Source organism: Dipodomys spectabilis, unplaced genomic scaffold (genome assembly GCF_019054845.1).
Source record: "Dipodomys spectabilis isolate Male_0828 unplaced genomic scaffold, ASM1905484v1 ptg000054l, whole genome shotgun sequence".
NCBI classification, from domain to species: Eukaryota; Metazoa; Chordata; class Mammalia; order Rodentia; family Heteromyidae; genus Dipodomys; species Dipodomys spectabilis.
In genome coordinates, this window is record NW_024870731.1 from 217,708 (window position 1) to 236,558 (window position 18,851).

At 47.5% G+C, this 18,851-nt stretch overlaps 1 protein-coding gene across 5 annotated transcripts; it reads right to left on the reverse strand.

Annotated features, from left to right (window-relative positions):
- Nucleotides 1-309: 309 nt before the first annotated feature.
- Nucleotides 310-9,511, reverse strand: Ndrg2 (NDRG family member 2). Of its 5 annotated transcripts, none has more exons than XM_042679828.1 (17): nucleotides 9,447-9,511; nucleotides 7,876-7,943; nucleotides 6,888-6,968; nucleotides 6,533-6,574; nucleotides 6,098-6,203; nucleotides 5,747-5,867; nucleotides 5,528-5,590; nucleotides 4,366-4,426; nucleotides 4,101-4,187; nucleotides 3,832-3,888; nucleotides 3,556-3,659; nucleotides 3,075-3,119; nucleotides 2,451-2,502; nucleotides 2,174-2,221; nucleotides 1,891-1,926; nucleotides 1,699-1,750; nucleotides 310-1,289 (listed from the first exon to the last, which is right to left on the reverse strand). In XM_042679828.1, exons 3-17 carry the CDS (start codon nucleotides 6,960-6,962, stop codon nucleotides 1,123-1,125), a joined length of 1,116 nt encoding a protein of 371 aa, XP_042535762.1. In that variant the 5' UTR covers nucleotides 6,963-6,968; nucleotides 7,876-7,943; nucleotides 9,447-9,511; the 3' UTR covers nucleotides 310-1,122. The 5 variants fall into 5 exon arrangements, with proteins under 5 accessions (XP_042535762.1, XP_042535763.1, XP_042535761.1 ...); XM_042679829.1 differs by lacking the exon at nucleotides 9,447-9,511 and adding an exon at nucleotides 9,372-9,392; XM_042679827.1 differs by lacking the exon at nucleotides 9,447-9,511 and adding an exon at nucleotides 8,805-8,871.
- Nucleotides 9,512-18,851: the final 9,340 nt, after the last annotated feature.

An 18,851-nucleotide genomic window follows, 5' to 3' on the forward strand; every position in this document is an offset into this window, starting at 1 on the left:
AGGCAGGAAATTCCACGAGACTCTCCTCTCAAATAAACTACCAGAAAACCAGAAGTGGTGCTGTGGCTCAAATGGTAGAGCGCTCACATTGAGCTGAAGTGCTCAGGGACAGCACCCAGCACCAGAGTTCATGCACCACAACTAACAACAACAACAAAAAAGCCAGTTTCTGTGTGGTGACATTTTGTTAAGTTTTATACTACATAAGCCATCCATCATTCAGTTTGTGCCACTTTGGTAAGAGAATGTGAGAGCTGGGTAGAAGACACAAAAGGGGGTATAGTGCATACTCAAGATTCATAATGGTGCTCAGATTTCTCTAGTTTATTGTCACAGCAGAAGTGGGAGACAGAAGGCAACCTTCCATACATAATACAGTGTGGTCAGAGCCCCAGAGTAGCCCTTCCCACCCTTACACCATGCCCCAAGAGCCTGACCCAAGTTTGGTTCCCTCCTCCATCCCACTCTAGACACACACTGATAGCTACCAAAGTTAGTGAAGCCAAATGGCCCCAGGCCCCTCCTATTGCTCCAGCTCCAATCCTTCTACCATACTCAATCATCACCCATCATCTCCCATTCCAATTTCCTTTTTGCATACTGGATATTCTTGTCACATCATGAGGATCACAGACCCACCAGCAAGCCTCCCCTTGATATTCATCCATTTAGGCCCATTTCCTTCAGAGGCCTACAGAGATCATGAAAAGCTATACCAGCTTTGGTGAATGGAGCCCCAGCCCCAATGCCCTAACCTTGCAAATATGGGATAAGTAGAGAGAGGCTGATGGAGGCATCATGACAACTACAAAAACCTCTTATCCCTCATCTATGGACACCTGTATCAGGGAGAATACATGCCTTCTCCTCTTTAACGCCAAAATGGGAGAGGAGATAATTTAGGGGTCTGGGTCCCTAAGAGATATTAGGACATTTCTCCCAGGAACTGGGGAAATCACAGGTTAAAGGTCAAGGTTAGGATAGCATTCAAATGTCAAGATCATCTTCCTGCATGACCTTCCTACTTTCCCTGCTTACTCTGGCCCAATGCCCTTATGCACCTCCCAGGTTAGTGCTGTGGGAGGTGAGGGTTGGGTCCCACATCAGGGCAATAAAGGTCCCTCAGCAGGAGACCTCCATAGTGTGCCCTGGGGGCCCTGAAGGAAGAGTCCCAGACTCACTACTCTGGGACAGGGTACGGGAGCGGGACCGGTTGCCATCAATGGATGCTGCACTGGTCAGAGAGGCTGTGCGAGACCGGGACAGACGAGTCATACAAGATGAGGCCACTGTGAAGACAGAAGTACAAGTAAGGAGTCTGAGAGGAGACCTGGAGTAGGGTGCTTGGGTAAAGACCAAGGAGGGCCAAGGAACCAATGAGCTTGACTTGGCAGAGAGTGGTGAGTCCAGAAATAAACATAAAATGGTGTCAGCTCACACTTGTAATCATAACCACTCAAGAAATGGAGCTAGCCCAAACTGGAAAGCTTATGAGGCTTTCTTCATTAAGCCCTAAAAAGCAGGAAATGGAACTGCACCTCAAGTGTAGAGCACTAGCCTAGAGCAAAAAAGCTAAGGGATAGTACTCAGGCCCTGAGTTCAAGCCCCAGAACTGGCACCAAAAACAACAACAAAAAAAAGGTTTCATGTCTTCCCACTCCTCCTTTGGCCCCACAATAGCCTCTATCCCCTACTCACTGTAGCCCATGCCTTGCAGGAAGTACTTGAAGGCCTCAGTCAGCTTGCCTGGCTGTGGATATATTAGGAAGACATAAGTTACAGGCCAAGCAGGAGTCCAAGGTAGAAGAATAGGGTGTGTCAAAGGGAAGAGGAGTTCAAAGCTACCAATTAATATCTTACTTTCTCATCCATGGTCAGAAGGAAACTCACCTGAGTCAGCTGAGGCTGACCTCCAGAGTCAGCCATCTGCTCAGAAGAGCCACCCAGGAAAAAAAGATACACTTGTCAATGAAATGATCCCCACCAAGAGGTAGAAAACAGATTTCCCTTTCCAGCTTCCTCATTCTATGCTGTTCGTTTTCTTCTTCATTCTCCTACCCCTCCCACTCATTTCCATGAAAGCCCTGATGGCTTACAAGCTGAATTCAGAGAAGAAATATAGCTCTAGACAAGGGGCCAGAAGGCAGGCTGGACAGGGAGTAGAGTTACTGACCTTAAGGAACGAGGTCTGGGTAGGGTCCAGTTTTGAGTTGCATTCCACCTGGAGTAAACAGGATGTGAATGAATGAGACTACTCTCAGTGTGCACCCCACTCCCCCAAGACCCTGATTCCCTGTCAGCTCCCTACCCAGTTCTTTTCCAGGAACCAAATTTATAATGCCACAAAGCTGATCTCCCTGTCCTAAATCACTTTCTCCTTAACAAAATATACTTCTGACCACCACCCTCAGATCCAAGCCCTTCCTTACCACCCAGAATTTCCTACTAACCACTGCATCTTCATGGGGTGCTTGATCTCCTACCACCAGCATCACAGGACACCTACAGGCAAAGTATTGGAGAAAAGGAAGTGATCCTGACACTGTATCACCCACCTCTTCCTGTAACAGCATCTGGAAGCTAGGAGATAGTGGTTCATGCCTATAATCCTAGCTACCTAAGAGGCTGAGATCTGAGAATCACAGTTCAAAACCAACCCAGCAGATGATTCCTTTTATCTCCATTTAACCAGCAAAAATCCAGAAGTGGAGATGTGGTTCAAGTGGTAGAAGGTCAACTTTGAGCATAATAGCTAAGGAATAGTTCTCAGACGCTGCAATCAAGCCCTAATACTAATGCGTGTGCACATGCACGCATACACATACACAAACACACACACACACACAGCAGCAGCTAAAAAACATGAAAGGCTCCAAAGAACAGCCAGCTTTCTTGTCCCCTGTTGATTCCACCAAGAGGAGTGAAAAAAGGGAAAGATAAATGGGGTGATTTGCTCTATAGAATGTAGTAAGAAATGACAGAGCAATTCCTGGGCAAAGCTTCTCTTCCTAAGGAATATAAACACTAAGGTAAGATCCAAAGTGAGGGCAAAGCCTCATTTCTTAAAGTCTTACTTGAGGGTGATCTCACCACCGCGCTCTAAGTTCAGGTCTCGGCGGCTACAGAGGAAGTCAAAAAGTAGAAATTTTAGGCAGTTATGCTATATCCATTCACATATAAGCTATCCTCCACTCCCCACACCTTGACGGAGCTATCTTCTTTCTTTGTGGTCAAATACTGGGATTAAAAGTGGCAACCAAAGGGTAAGATAGCGGCAGATCCCAGGCACAATGCTCCTGGATCCCTGATCAGAGCTTATCTATTCAAAAGGACAAATCTTACTCCTGGGAGTTCAAAAATAGAAGGGAAATAAAAGAAGGGGGACCGAAGCCCATAATCACTCCTGCGTTGTGGTCCTAAAACTTCTCTAGTTGTACACCAGACCCTACCCTCCCTTGAGTTTACCTACTTCCCAGCTCCCCCAATCTCCTCTGTGCCCCCCCCACAGTTACTGGTTCTATCCCCCTCTCACATGCACACACACAGCCCACCCACTTGTTGTAGCTGTTCCAGTACAGTTCAATGTTCTCCAGGTTAGGTGCATGCGTAATGGTATTTCTATACTTTTGTATCAACTCAGAATTTCCAGATATCTCTTCCTGAAGAAGAGAAGAGATAAATTCAGGTTGGAATGTGAAGTCAACAATTGCTGGATAAGAAGAGACAAGCCTTCTTCCCTCCCCAGACAATGTCCAGCTAAGGAAGTCGCCACAAAGAGTCAAGTCCCTGCTGGTGCCCTCTCTGTCCTCTCCATTTTCCAGAACCACTTACCTGGCTGAAAAGATGTCCAAGGATCATCTCCGGAATGGAAGAGGTGAGGCCGGTTAACTATCAAGAAAGAGCAGGTAAGGTAAGCATGTTCAGGATATTACAATCTTTACTTCCCTGCCTCATCACCCCCTCCTTGAAATTTAGAGTTAATTCAGTTGCACTTATAAAGTAATTGGACACAAACAGAGACATTCCCCACCCCTGGCTTAACTGGATCCATACAAAAAAAGAATTTCCACCCTAAGTCTCAGAATAGAGGCTCTCCAAACCTTGTGGGCTGCCCAGTCCATCCAGCCCTTGGCATTGGGATCAATGTTGATGAGAACAAGACCTTCAACTGAATCTGGGTGGGAAAGCTGAAAGGCAGCAGAAGGAAGGAGGTAAGAAACAGGGCAAGGCCTTGTCCCCTTCTCCACCGAGTTCTACCTACCAAACTCTTGTGCCCATTTCCTCCCAAAACACATACTAATAACTAATAACAATTCCTACAAATTAATCAGGGCCATCCCCCATCTGGGAGTTTTTACTTCTTACAGCATATCGTGACAGGATGTAGGCGCCTGCTCCAACACCAACTCCAATTATTGTAGAGAAACTATAAAAGGGAAACGTATATGTCATGAGCTGTGGTATCCAAAACTTCTGATAGTCTAGTGTCTCACCCTCCTTCCCAAGGCCACAAGCACAAGGATAACAGCAAAGGGTCTTCATTTGTGGGATGTAGAAAGGAAAGTATCAAGGAGCTAAAGATAGCACTGGTAGTCAGCACAGATCCCTGAAGTCCATTCCCTTGAAACGACAACAGTAATGTCTACACTAGTAGATGCCAGCCTACCAACCAGATATTCTTTTTCTATATGAATTTCCATTGTCCGTTCTCAACTTTCAGAACCATGTTGAACTTGTTCCACTTCCTGGTTCCACCAGCAGAAGTGGGAAACTTTTTTTCTGCCAAGGGCCATTTGGATATATATAACATCATTTGAGAGGCATACAAAATTATCAATACAGGCATGTGGTGGAAGGCAGCCAACTGGAAGCCAATGAGAATACATGTCTGTCCTATCATATACCAAAAGGTTTCCTGGGCTTTATGTTGCCTAAGGGCTGGACATCCCTACCCGCACCAGAGGAACAGGAAGAATGTGAAAACAGACACAACTTAAGTGAAAATGGGGGAGGTGGAGACAAGAAAAAAGTAAGCTCAACTGCTGAGAGCCATTGTGCTTAGGAAAAGTCAAGCCAAGAACACAACCAGGAGTCAGTACCTCCTTTGCCTCGTGTGGCTTTGTTTCTTTTTTCCCATTCTGTCTTACACACAAGTTCAACAGGTGTGTGGAGGTGTGGGGAGTAGGAGGATAAGAGACTGATCCGTCTGGTTCCTCAGGGATTAGGTCACCCGTTCTCTTCTAGCCTAGCTACTAAATCAGAGAAGCCCCTCCTCAGCCTAAGGCAGGACAAGCATATGGCCTTCCTCCTTCCCCTTTCCTCCAATCAGGGATGCTATTCAGCTGACTAATCAATTGTCCAACCCCATGGCCCTTCCTCTTAATAGTCAAGGTGGGAGCATGGGAAAGGTCAGAGACCAAAACTAGCCCTGGAACTATGGTGAATGCAAGGGATTCCTTGTATGACATGAGAGATTCTTCCTGTCAGAAAGACAACTCTGGTTTGGAGGGGTCACAAGGCCTCTCACTTTAAGTACTGCAGGATGCAAGGGATCATATCTGCAAGCTGGTCCAGAGATGGGTACTGGTATCTGGGAAAGAGAAGAATGTTAAGAAAGATACCAGCATGCACCAATACCGCCCACCCCAAGATGCCTGTCTTATCTTCTCTCTTTCCTCCACTCATCCATTCTCCCCCTACCTGTCCAGTGCCTCACAGACTGGTAGAGTAAGGAGCTGATTCTCACCCCAAAGGGAATACAGGAGCCCCCTCTTCCATTCCAGGGGCATCTACATGAACCCGAACGAAGTTTTGGATGATTTCCTGCATATCCCCGAACTGAAACAGTGGCTGGAAACAAGATTTATCTAAAGAAAACCCACATCACCTCAACAACAGAATCAGATGGAAAAAAGCATCCCACATCAGAACCTACCATCTTGTTTGATGCTACAGTACAGTCAGACTAGACAGCAGCTTTTCCCCCAACATGCCTGGGGCTCCCCATCTGCCCACACTGACCCTCCCTCACCCTGGGTTCTTACCCTCCCCCTAGCCTCTTCCCAGAAAGAAGAGGAGCACAAAAGGGAGGTCTTACAGTTGAGTCCCACATCATGGTAGGTGAATATCGCTGGACGTTTAGGTTTGGGGGTGCCATAGACAGTAAAAGTGACAGAGCCATAAGGTGTCTCCACAGAGTGAGTCTGTAGGAAAGCAGATCACCATCAGGGTGGAGTTCTGTTGAGAGGAAAAGGAGGGCTACACAAAAGTCAGGGGAATGAGGCAGAGGAAAGGAGAAGAGAACAAATAATTAAAAATTGGATCAGCAAAACTTTGGGAAAATATGATAGTGGAAGATGGGTGTGAAGGTGGAAGAAAATCAAAGACTGGGGTGCATTAAGGAACTCAGAAAGGGAGAAGAGAGGAGAAAGCAAGAAAGGAAAGGAAATCAAGAGAAGAAAAAAGCCCTCTGGTACAGAGGGAAAACAAATCCCTCTTCCCACCCTGGGGCTGTCCCCAAGCACGGTGTTACCTGTCCCTGGTCCAGGAGGATTCTGGCAGCTAACTCAGCCTCCTGGAGAGACGCACACAGACAGATACACACAACCACAAAGTGTCACAGACGGAGTCACATACAGACACAGAGAGGAAGGGGAAGAGAGACCACAGACAGAAAGAGTGACAAAAGAAAAAAAAAAAAAGGAGAGGATGAGGATTAGTATAGTGACAAGACACAAATCTGGGCTTCCATTTGCAGCACATGGGCAGAGGTGGAGAAAGTTGGTGTGTGCATTAGAATAAGAGCCATGAACTTGGGAAGCCAGGCGGCAAGGGGGATATTCAGAGGTCTGAGTTTCAGCCAGGGAAATCAGGGGATCTCCAGTAACCTTGGCGGCCTCAAGTGTCTGTCCTGGCAACAGTGGCTTCTCCTCTGTGATCTGTACCTCCTGCAGCTCCGCCATGATAGCCTGGCAGGGTGAGAAAACAATAGTCCTGAGAGGCTGCCTCCTGCAGCACCTGGCTTCCCCGATAATGCTCAGACAACTGAGGGTGCAGGGGGTCCCAGGGGCTTAAGACTAATCTTTGACATCATGAGGATCTTTCCTGCCTCCTTCATTATTTCCAGGCAGACCAGGAAAAGGGATTGCAGAAGAGGAATCAGGACATGCCTACAGATTGCATATCCTGCTGTTGCCCCCTCCACATCCACACTCCAGACCCCTTCTTCCCCTAGCCTGGACAGAAATACCAGGGTGGAGTAGCAGTGTGGCTCCAGTTTCCTAAGGTATATTTAGGGGGACACCCTACACACCCAGTTAGTTAGGCACAGTGTGAAACTTGTGGTTCAATGACTGAGAACTCTCAAGGTACCAAGGAATAAGGTAGTGAGAGTTTATAATAGACTATTACCCAATCTTTAGCAACTCAGGGAAGAGGAGGCTAAAAATGTCCAAAGCCTGTGGCTCACACCTGTAATTCTAGCTACTTAAGAGGCTGAAATCTCAGGGTAGTAATTTGAAGTCAGTCCAGGCAAGAAAGTCTATGAGACTTTTAGCTCCAGCCTTGAGCATACAAACTGAAGGACAGCACTAGTGCCCTGAGTTCAAGCTGCAGTACATGTGTGTGAGTGCGCACGCGCGCGCGCGCACACACACACACACACACACACACACACACACAACCAAAGCAATGGCCATGGGAGAGGAAGTACACAACAACACAAGGATATAAATATCCAGCCCAACAAATACGCCCCTCCTAAGCCTCTATACCCTTTCCTCCCCACCTCTAACTGCAATTAGAGGGGCCACAGAGGCTGCCTCACAATGCAGCCCAGCCAAGGAAGTTTGCAGCCTGGGGGTGGGGGTCACTTACTGGGCTCCTATTGGCTGAATGCAGTGGAATTAAGAGGTCAGAGTTCTCAATCCTCCTGGCTCTTCGGTCTGAGAAAACACAGTAACAAGGTTAATGACATGGAAAACTGACCCTGGGCCTTTTAGGGACAGAAAGCATCCACTTTCTGGTGCCTCCCAGGGTCACTAACCTTCCTGGGGTCACTAGCCCTCCCCAATCCCTAGCCCCGAGTCCAGAAACCATGTCCTCGCTAGGCTTTAATCGATACAAACTAGACAGACCTTCGAGAGGACACGAAGGATGTCAGTCCAGGCTGGGATAGGGGCTGGCGAGAAGGAGGTACTAATATGGACGAATGAGTGTGTCAGAACTTTTGGATTCTACTCCTGGCTCTGCCAGTAACCGTGTCACCTTGGAGCAGTCGCTTACTATCAATTTCCTTTCCGCACACTAGAAGGGGACTAGAGGTTCGTGACAGCTCTCATTTGTAACGAAAGTAGCAGCGTCTGACAACTTCCCTCCAGTATTTAAACGTAAACAAAACGCTTCGCGCCTTCGTTTCTCTCCACCCAGTGTCTGTGTAGGTCCCGCGTGTGAAGGGAGGTGATGGGTAGGGCCTTCCGACAATCTCCCAGCCTCCCGACGGCGGGCGAGCGCCTGTGCGAGCCGGGAAGGGATGGGTGGGACTTCAAGACGCGGTCAGACCCGGCACCCAGAACCCGTCCCCGAAAGTTCCTGCACGGCCCGTCCGCGTGGGGTCCCAACACTCTTCGCATGGCCGGCGCCGAGCCCTGGCTCGTGGACACAGCCCCGTGAGCACCCCCTAAGAGCGCCCAGCAGCACGATCGGAGCGTCCGCCTTCGCGCACAGCGCCAGCGCACCCGCCCCGCGGGTCCCGGACCCAGCTGGCTGCTCCCGGGGTTGGAATTCGGGCCCGCCCCTCCCCCTACCTGCCGAGGCCTCCGCGGTCGCCTCCACCTTCACTTGCCTTTGACGCGGGCCCGCCCCAGCTCGCGCTCCCCGCAGGCCGCCCCGCCCCGCCCCGCCCACGGGGCCTCGGCTCCAAACCCCGTCCGGGACCTCCCAACACCGCCCCCGCCACCCCGCCCCAGGCTGCACCGCCCAGGGAGGAGCGGCGCTGGGGCCCAGGCCGGGGTGGGTAGCCTCTCAGGAAAGCAAGCTGCTGGACGCTTCCAGCGTCTTCCTGGCGCTCTCCACAACACCCTCCAGCCGCGAATATGGAGTGTGCGTGGGGACCCCTTAATCCCGCAAGAAATCCCCACGTCCACCCCAACGCCGCGCCTCTCTACGGCCTGGCTCTGCCGGTCTCACTCTAGTTCCTTCTTCCCCCCACACTCAGTAAGGGGATGGGTAGTGGGGAGACCAAGCCCAAGTACCAACACCCCAAGAATTAAACTCCGCCGGCGTGGAAACAGCTAGCTTGAGGAAGAGGAGGTGGGCGATGACCGCCGCTCGGGAGGCCGGGGTCTCAGCGAGAGAGGAAGGTGTGCCCGCACCCAGAGCGTAGCCATGGGGTAGGGGTGGACGAGGACTCAGGAATTCCTACTCTCCGGCGTGCAGGGTCCTGGTACCTCTCGTTTTCCGCGTCCAGACGCCTGCTCTCCGGCCGCTCCACTGGAAGTTGGAAACTGGGCGGGGGGGGGGGGGGGGGGGGGCGCGGGGCGGGGAATGCTGGGGCAGCTATAAATAGAGGGCGATCGCTTGGGGGGGGAGGATAGCCACCGGGGACTCCCGAGTCAAGGCCCCAAGGAGGGGGAGCGAGAGGGGGTTGGGACCCCCAAGGGTTCTGACACCCGGTAAACAGGCGAGGAGGCGGAGTTAACTCTGTAGGGGTGGAGTAGGGGCTTTGGGAAGGACGCTGTGTCCCGGGCTGAGACCCAAGAGACCCTGTGGCGCTCCGGCACTAACCCCTCCCAGCCCAGAAAAGGAGGGTGAGACCAGCTCAGACCGGCTGAGTCCTAACGCCCGAACTATGGTTTCTCCAGGACTGCTGTGATTCTACCGTGCATGGATGAGTGTGCCACCCTAGACTTGCACACACACTAGGTGCAGCCTCCTGCTACTTAGAAGAAGGCCTCCTGGAATGGGATAGTTAATGTGACTAAGGAAATCCAAAGTCGTCTTAGGCGAAATAAAACCAGCCTGAACTCTTCACCTGCCCCACTTTTTAGCTCCCCACCTCCTAGGATCACCCCCACCCCATCCCCTGCAGCCTGGTTTCTGACTTGCCATGGGGGGCTGGGCGTCAGGCCAGCTGAGAACAATAGCCAATGGAACTTGAACTGCCAACTGCAACACCATCACAGACTGCCCCCACAAGACCCCCAAATTGCCCCCTCCTGCCTGGGAACTACCCTCCCATTACCACCCACAACCCCCCTCCCAACCAAGGAATATCAATGCCCCTTTCATCCCCACTTGGCAGGTCTATTGGAAAGGAGAGGCCAAGAGGGAGGAGGGGACCCCAGGCCAGAAGAACTGGTTAGTCTCAAACCTAGTCTTCAACAACCCCAAATATAAGAGACTCCTTATATCCCCCAACTGGAGCACCTAAGTTTTCCTTTCTTCCCAATCCCACACCCTTCTATTTCCCCAGAGCTGTGCCACCCAACCCTCTCATCATTCTGAATGTGGGCTTAAGCACACTCTCTTGGACAAGAAAGTAGCTTAAATTAGGCCCAGAGGCAAGAAATAGAATCTAAGCAACCCCAGTAAACTTGGGTGCCCATGGGGTGGGGGGTTGGGGGACCTACAGTGAGAATTTCTGTCCAAAGCCTTCTCTGATATTCTCAAGTTGCCTTACTTGGAGTGGGGGAGGGAAGGACCTGAAGGTTCCAGCATCTAAATTCGTCTCTGGGTCAGGATGACTCAGGGGGAACCTGATAAGGGACTAAGCGGGTTTGGGGAGGACAGGAGATGGGAAATTTCCACTGAGGTCAGTGTGTTTCCCAAGTCTAGGGGGTCCCATTCAGCATACTGCAGGCATAAGTAAGATTGGTTCTACCTTAAAACAGGGTTCTTTTCTGTCAGGACAGCTCCAAGCCAGACCTGGGTGTAACTGTCCACAAGAACAATTACCATTTTCTGGGCCAAAAGCAGCTTCAAACTATGCCTTCAACTATGCAACAGGTCACCCACCTGCTATGTCCAGACATTTTGTGGATGGAATTAGAAGAAGTATGAAGTTTGGTCAAACCTTCTCTAGAGAGACAAGGTAAAAACAGGAAAAAGAGGGAATTAATATTAAGAGAATAATTCCTGAATCTAGTTTCAACTGTTCTCCAGTGAGAGATCAGAGATTCCACTCACACATGGTAGTTTTTGTATCCCCTGAAGAAAAACAAAAATAAAGACTGAAAATTCAAATATACTTTCAAATATATGTAACAGTGTCTGGTGATCAAAACTATCTATATACACAGTAAAACATACATTTGCAAAACATAGATAGAATTTACTAAGTTCACTTTCAATCTTCTATGTGCCTGAAGATTCCAAAATCTCTAGCAATACTTGAAAAACGTTCATCACAGGAGATTGTAGCCTCCAATCTAAGAGCCATTGTCTTACTATAATTTAGAAAGAGAGAGATTTTGTTTCCAGAGTGAACCACACAGATGAGAAGTATTGAATTGTAGAGAAAAGCATTCTTTCTAGGCAGGAAGGGCATTTGAGATGTAGAAATACACAAGCTACTTGGAAGAATTGAAGAGTAGCTACTATGTGCAGGCTCTTCCCATATGTAATCTCCAATGGTTTAAAGACATTATTGTCTTTACTACAGAGATAAGAAAACTGAAGCTTGAAGGAACTGAATGACTTGCTCATAGCTACCCAGCTAGTAATGACATATCTAGTACCCAGCTTAGACAGACAGACTGAGGCTAATCTGCTTGCTTGGTTTTAAGACCTCTAAACTTCATCTATCTTGTAACACTTTTTGCCAAAAACCATAGAGAAAACCCTGAAAACATTTTTTGCACTTCATAAAAACTATACCAAGAGTCAGTGGATCACACCTGTAATCCTAGCTACTTAGGAGGCTGAGATCTGAGAATCACAGTCGAAGATAGCCAGGGCAGAAAAGTTGGTAAGACACTTATCTTTAATTAATCACAAAAAGCCAGAAGTGGAGCTGTGCTTCAAGTGGTAGAACACTAGACTTGAGTATAAAAGCTCAGGGTCAAACAAAGGAGGAAGCAACATGCTCAAATAGAAATGTATTCATTACCTTGCTCATGTAATTGTAACCCCTCTGTACCGTGTTTTCACAATAAAAAAAAAATTTATTAATTAAAAAAAAACAACTCAGGGACAGTGCCCATGCCTAGAGTTCAAAGCCCCAGGACCCACAAAAAAAAGAGGAAGAAGAAGGAGGAGGAGGAGGAGGAGAAGGAAAAGGAGAAGAGAAAAGAAAACCTTACCTGGAAGATTTTCAGACTCTGAAACCTCAGTCTGGCCTTCTCTTTCCTTTTTGAGTTCAACACTAGAATCCTTTAAAGTTCTTACTGAGGTTGAGTGGCCAAAGTCAGTGGGATTCTCACACTGGTCACTACAACCTGAGCCTGGAAATGAGACAGGAGAGCAATGGTAGACTGAAGCAAGGGGTTTTGTTTATTTTATTTATTTATTTTTTATTTATTTTTTTTTTTTTGCCAGTCGTGGGGCCTGAACTCTGGGCCTAGGTGCTGTCCTCAGCTCTTCAGCTCAAGGCTACCATTTGAGCCACAGTGCCACTTCCAGCTTTTTGCTTATGTGGTACTGAGGAATCGAACCCAGGGCCTCATGATGCAAGGCAAGCACTCTACCATTGAGCCACGTTCCCAGCCCCGGTTTTGTGTATGTTGGTACTGAGGCTTGAACTTCTAGCCTGAGTGCTGTTCCTTTACTCTTTTCCTCAAGGCTGGCATTCTAACAGTTGAACCACACCTCTACTTCTGGCCCTTGGATAGTTAATTGGAAATAAGAGTCTTACAGACGCTGGGCGCTGATGTCTCATGCCTGTAATCCTAACTAGTCAGGAGGCTGAGATCTGAGGATCAAGGTTCAAAGCCAGCCTGGGCAGGAAAGTCTGTAAGACTCTTATCTCCAATTATCCACCAGAAAACTGGAAGTGATGCTGTGGCTCAAGTGGTAGAGCACTCACCTTGAGCTGAAGAGCTCAGGGACAGCGCCCAGGCCCAGAGTTCAAGCCCCACAACTGACAAAAAAAAAAAAAGAGTCTCACAGACTTTCTTGCCTGGGCTGACTTCAAACACTGATACCCAGTTATCAGCCTTTCAAGTAACTAGAGTTATAGACATTAGCCATGGTGCCCAGCACAGATGTTGTTGTCAACCTTGACTGTTGTGGGCTGAATGTTTGTGTACTCTCACAATTCACATATTAAAATAAAAATTCATCAGAATGATAGTATTAGGAAGTAGGGCCTTTGGAAAGTTATGATTAGATTTCCTGAGTGCCAGACCCTATGAATAGGGACAGACACAGAAAAAGGTTTTGCTCCTTTGTCCAACTATATGAAGACACAGTAAGGCACCAGCTCTAAACCAGAAAGTAGCCCTCACCAGACTCCAAATGGATTGGTACCAGCATCTTGAAACCTTGAGAACCATGAGAAGTGAATTTTGTTATTACACTTGCCTATGGCAGCTTTCCTGGGCTAAGAATACCTTCTCTAGGTCCTCCTCAGCTTTTTTCTAAGGAAAGCATAAGACAATTTGACTAGGACCCAGAGGATGGGTAAATTGGGCTGAAATGATGAGGGATTTGACAAAGGTTGACAAATTACTCAATTCAGCATGCAAGATTATGCCTTAAAGACAAAGGTCTAACTGGAACCACAAGAGATATCACATGAGCACTGTGACATCATCACTGCCACATCTTCCCTGCCAGCTACTCCCTTGGACACAAAGACTGGGAAAGATCATACATTATCCAGACACTCTCAGATACACAAAACGATGAGGAAATGGGATTATTCAATATTAGCATGGATATTAGTCTCTGTATTGTAAGGAAGAAGGAACTTGGTAGCTGCTGTAGATAGGATGGAGGAGGACCTCTGGATAGAAGTAAGGCATTACTCCTCAGTTCTCCCTTTCCCTCTTCTCTCACTCTTGAGGCTCTTCATTACCTTCCCCCACCACAAATTGACCATGGCATCAAAACAGAGCAATTATTCCACTGATTTGCCATCTTCAATGAATTGTTAAGCAATGGCACTGAAATAATAAGACTTCTCCAAGCTGCGCAAACCTTGTTACATCAGCCAGGCACCAGGGGCTGACGTCTATAATCTCAGCTTTTCAAAAAACTGAGATCTGACTATTGTAGTTCAAAGCCAGCTCGGAAGGAATGTCCTTGAGATTTTTTTTTTTTTGTCAGTTATGGGGCTTGAACTCTGAGCCTGAGCGCGTACCTCAACTCTTCAGCTCAAGGCTAGTAGTCTACCACTTGAGCTACAGCACCACTTCCAGTTTTCTGAGTGTTTATTGGAGATAAGAGTTTCACAGACTTTCCTGCCCAGGCTGGCTTTGAAATGCGATCCTCAGATCTCAGCCTCCTGAGTAGCTAGGATTATAGGCATGAGCCACCAGCGCCTGGCGTCCTTGAGATTCTTATGTTCAACTAACCACCAGAAGCCAGAAGTGAAGATGTGGCTCAAGTGGTAGAATGCTAGCCTTGAGTGGAAAAACTAAGGAATAGCACCCAGGCCCTGAGTTCAAGTCCCAGGACTGGCTGTGCCCATGTGTGCTTGAGTGCACATATGTGTGTTTGTCTTATTCACACACACACACACACACACGATTAAGAGACAATAAAGGAGCTGGGCCAAAAGTAGTTCAAGAAGAGTCCAGATGAAACTCTGGAGGACATCTGTTCATCCATGCAGGACAAGAACCCAGCCACTGCTGTTAATAGTGAGTGATGATCTTTATTCGTAGCCTTTGAGCCTTCTTTCCTATATCTCTCCTGCTTTAGTCCCTGCTCTCATCCTCCAGTATCCAAACTCTGAGAACTCTATAACTTGGGAAACAGCAGAAACTGACCCAGAAAGGGGAAGTAATGACCAGGGTACACAATAGCAATTTGGGGATACCAAGCTGTGAGGTCATAGAGGCCTATTCCATGATTGGCCAAATATAACTATTTTATTAATTCAATTCAGATTCATTTCCAAATAACCAGTATTCAGGCATCTAGGAGTTGGTGGTTCTGGGGAGATATGTGCATTGAGAACTTGATACCTGGTCCCCATCTCCTCCTTTAAGGTTTAATCTCATACCTACTGCCTCTCACCCACTCTCTTCCTTATTGTTCCCTCTATAGAGTAGCAACCTTTCTATTCTGGATTAGGGGCTGAAGTCCTCAGGTAGAAACCTGGTCAGAATAACTCCTCTGGAAAGATAAGCATCTGCCTTTCCTCCTCACATACCACACACATCTCTATATCACATTCCCACTGCAGAACTCCTGGTCACAGCTACATCTGCCCTGAGGAAGCAGCATGGCAAGTAAGAAACAGAAGCAGAACAAGAGCTCTGAGCACTTGTTGGGAGAATTAAACTTATCCTCTGGCTTGCAGAAATCAACATCAGTGGATGTAGTTTGACATATACCAAGAAGAACAGTGGCACCCACAAAGATGAAAATGGCAAGGGCAAGGGTACTGAAGATATGTGGAGACTGGCAACTCAGGCCACGAGAGTGCTGGCACCAATGATGGCAAGAAGAGCAGCAAGTAAAAGCTTCACTTTAGCCTGCTGGTCCCCTGACCCTTCACCTTTATTTTTTTTATTTATTTACTTACTTATTTTTGTGCCAGTACTAGGACTTAAACTCGGGGCCTGGGCATTGTCCCTTAGCTTTTTAACTTAAGGCTGGTGCTCTATGTGCTACTGCTATATTTCTAGTGGTGGTTAATTGGAGATAAGAGTCTCATAGATTTCTCTGCCTGAGTTGATTTTTGAACCAGAATCCTCAGATCTCAGCCTCCTGAGTAGCTAGGATTACAGGCATATGCCAGTGGTGCCAGACTCTAACTCCTCATTTTTAACCCAAAGGAGTCTAGGAAATAATATACATCTCTGTATGCATCAGCCAATGAGGTTGGGTTAATAAGAGCAAGGGACAGATTAACCTGTTGGTAGAAATGGGGAGAAAAATCCCAAGAGTCAGGGTTTTCAGCCTTCTATCCTGCAAAGCTTTATACCTACCAGCCATAAGTTGCTCTGTTTAGCGACTGCTTCCAAAGAATATATTTAGAGATAAACCAGATGTAAAGGCAAAGTATTTGCTCCCTGTGTTCACATATCTTTGGTACCCCATCCTTCCTTCCTCCCCAAAAGAAGTAGCGAATTTCTTGTTTCATATGCTGTGACCTAGGTATCTCTGAATAGACCCTTTCCTGTGTCTCCCACTTTCCTCATCTGTTGAAAGTCAGGTTTTGTTAGGAGAGTAATAAAACCATGTACAGCCAGGGGAAGGGTGAATCCACTTTTAACACAGCCCTAAACTGGGTTTTGCGCCCCCCCCCACCCCCACCTCAATCATGGCAGCCATACAATTCAGACCTTTCTGACCACTCAGAACAGCCTAGGAGGATGGTCAGAGGGAGATGGCCACCAGGACTCCAAGAGCAGAAAGAGGAATTAAATCATAATTGAGTCAGACGTGTTTTAACCTTTTTTATTTTGACATGATTCACAAGAAGTTGAAAAAATACAGAGAGATCTTATGCATCTTTTTTTTTCCTAAACTTTCATTTACTGTTGGCTTTCTTTTTTTTTTTTTTTTTTGGTTGGTCATGGGGATTGAACTCTGGGCTTGGGCGCTGTCCCTGCGCTCTTCAGCTCAAGGCGAGCATTCTACCGCTTGAGCCACAGCGCCACTTCTGGTTTTCTAGTGGTTTATTGGACATAAGAGTCTCATCAACTTTCCTGCCCAGGCTGGCTTTGAACTGCGACCCTCAGATCTCAGCCTCCTGAGTAGCTAGGATTACAGGCGTGAGCCACCGGCTCCCTGCTCGTATGCATCTTTCACTTGGTTTCCTCCAGTATTTGAACTCACGTATAGGAAATTGAATGGTAGGTAGATACCCTAACACTTGAGCCACACCTCCAGCCTCTTTTTGCATTGATATATTTCATAGTAGGGTCTCACTTTTTTTTTTTGGGTCCGGTCGTAGGCCTGAACTCTGGGCCTGGGCGCTGTCCCTCAGCTCTTCACCTCAAGGCTAGCGCACTACCACTTGAGCCACAGGGCTAGTTCCAGCTTTTTTTTTTCTTCTGATTATGTGGTGCTGAGGAATCGAACCCAGGGCCACATGCATGCAAGGCAAGCACTCTACCACTGAGCCACCTTCCCAGCCCCAGGGTCTCACTTTTTGTCTGAGCCATGGCTGTGATCTTTCTAGTGAGACTTCTTTGTGTTGCTGGGAATGACAGGCACTAGCCAATTCACTCAGCCATGGGTTCCCCCCAACACTCACCCCAGATGGGATACAAGCACAAAGTATGACATGTAGCCATTTGTTGAGATAGTCTGGAGAATTTTTTTTCTGGGGTTGGTCTGGAACAGTAATCACCTGATCTCTACTTCCCAAGTAACTAGAATTAGACTTGAGCCACCTCACCTGGCTCAGTTGTAGTTTTAAAACTATGACTAGAGCTGTGGCTGAGCCTGCTTCATTGCCTTCATAGCAGCAGAACCTGAAACCTGGGTGACGTTGGGAGGACCTCCTAGGAAGAAAAGGAAAAAAATAACCAGACAGGAATGGATGAGAGAAGGTAACTTGAAATTCCAGTGGGCCAAAGAGAAAGGATGGAAAACAGAGGGGTTTTTTGAGAAAAGAAAGGCAGTTTGGAAGTATAGATGAAAACTCTGGGCTCCATGGTAGAAGAAAGGAGGAAAGGAGAAGTATATGAAGAGAAACAAATCTGTGATTTCATAAAGAGCAGGCTGGCAATTGAGGGGATGTGGGGTAGTGAGGTTAAAGTATATCTAAGGGTCTCCTAGATCTGGAGTTACTCATTGTAATGGGGAGGAGAGGGTTACAGGGGAAATGGAAAGACTGAGATGGGAAGCAAGGACACTGGAGCTGGGTGCCTGTTGCTATGGTGTGAGCTGGGGCCCTAGGCCTCTGTCCAGGAGTCAGGATCTGGCACAGGAATGGACAGGCACTGCCAACTGGACATAGTCAGCTTCTTGGGTGGGTTTTACTGTCGCTAGGAGAGGGAGGATGGTGGTAGGAGTGGTCAGAAGGTGGTAAACAAGCTAGAAAAAGCCTAAAAGTTTGATTGCAGTTATCAAAGCTCTAAATATTTCCCTAGCCTCCTGGTCTCTTGGGAGGAGCTTTGTCTACCTTGGACATCCGTAGAAAAGAAAACAAAACAAACAACAACAACAACAAAAAAAAAAAAACAGGCACCCATGGCACATGCCTGTAATCCTAGTCACTCAGGAAGCTGACATCTGAGAACTGCACCTCGAAGCTAGCCCAGGTAGAAAAGTCGGTGAGACTCATATCTCCAATAAACTACTCAGAACAAGTTGAAACTGGCACTGAGGTTCAAGTGGTAGAGTACTAGTCTTGAGAAAAAGAAGTTCAGGGACAGCACCTAGGCCCTGAGTTTAAGCTCCAAGTTCAAGGAGAAAAAAAAAAAAAAAAGATTCAGCCTAGGCAGGAATGTCCATGAGACTTTTATCTCTAATAACCACCAGAAAGCTGGAAGTTGGAGATGTGGCTCAACTTGATAGAGTAATAGCCTTAAGAGAAAAAGTGAAGGAACAGCCCCCAGACCCTGAGTTCAAGCCCAATACTGGCACACACAGAAAGGAAAGAGAGAGAGAGAGAGAGTAAAGAAAGGGAGGGAAGGAAGAAAACTTGTGGGAAGCAAAATTTGGGAAAGGGAACAAGCAGACCTGCAGTGGTCTGTAGGAAGTGGGGGTGGTTTGGGAATTAAAATTCC

Excerpts from the sequence above, each read along its gene's own strand:
- Ndrg2 (XM_042679828.1), bottom strand. The coding sequence starts at position 6,962 with ATGGCGGAGCTGCAGGAGGTACAGATCACAGAGGAGAAGCCACTGTTG. Across the intron at positions 5,868-6,097 it reads CCATGATGTGGGACTCAACT|ATAAATCTTGTTTCCAGCCA; the intron begins GTAAGACCTCCC and ends GGTTTTCTTTAG. Across the intron at positions 5,591-5,746 it reads GCTCCTGTATTCCCTTTGGG|ATACCAGTACCCATCTCTGG; the intron begins GTGAGAATCAGC and ends TCTCTTTCCCAG.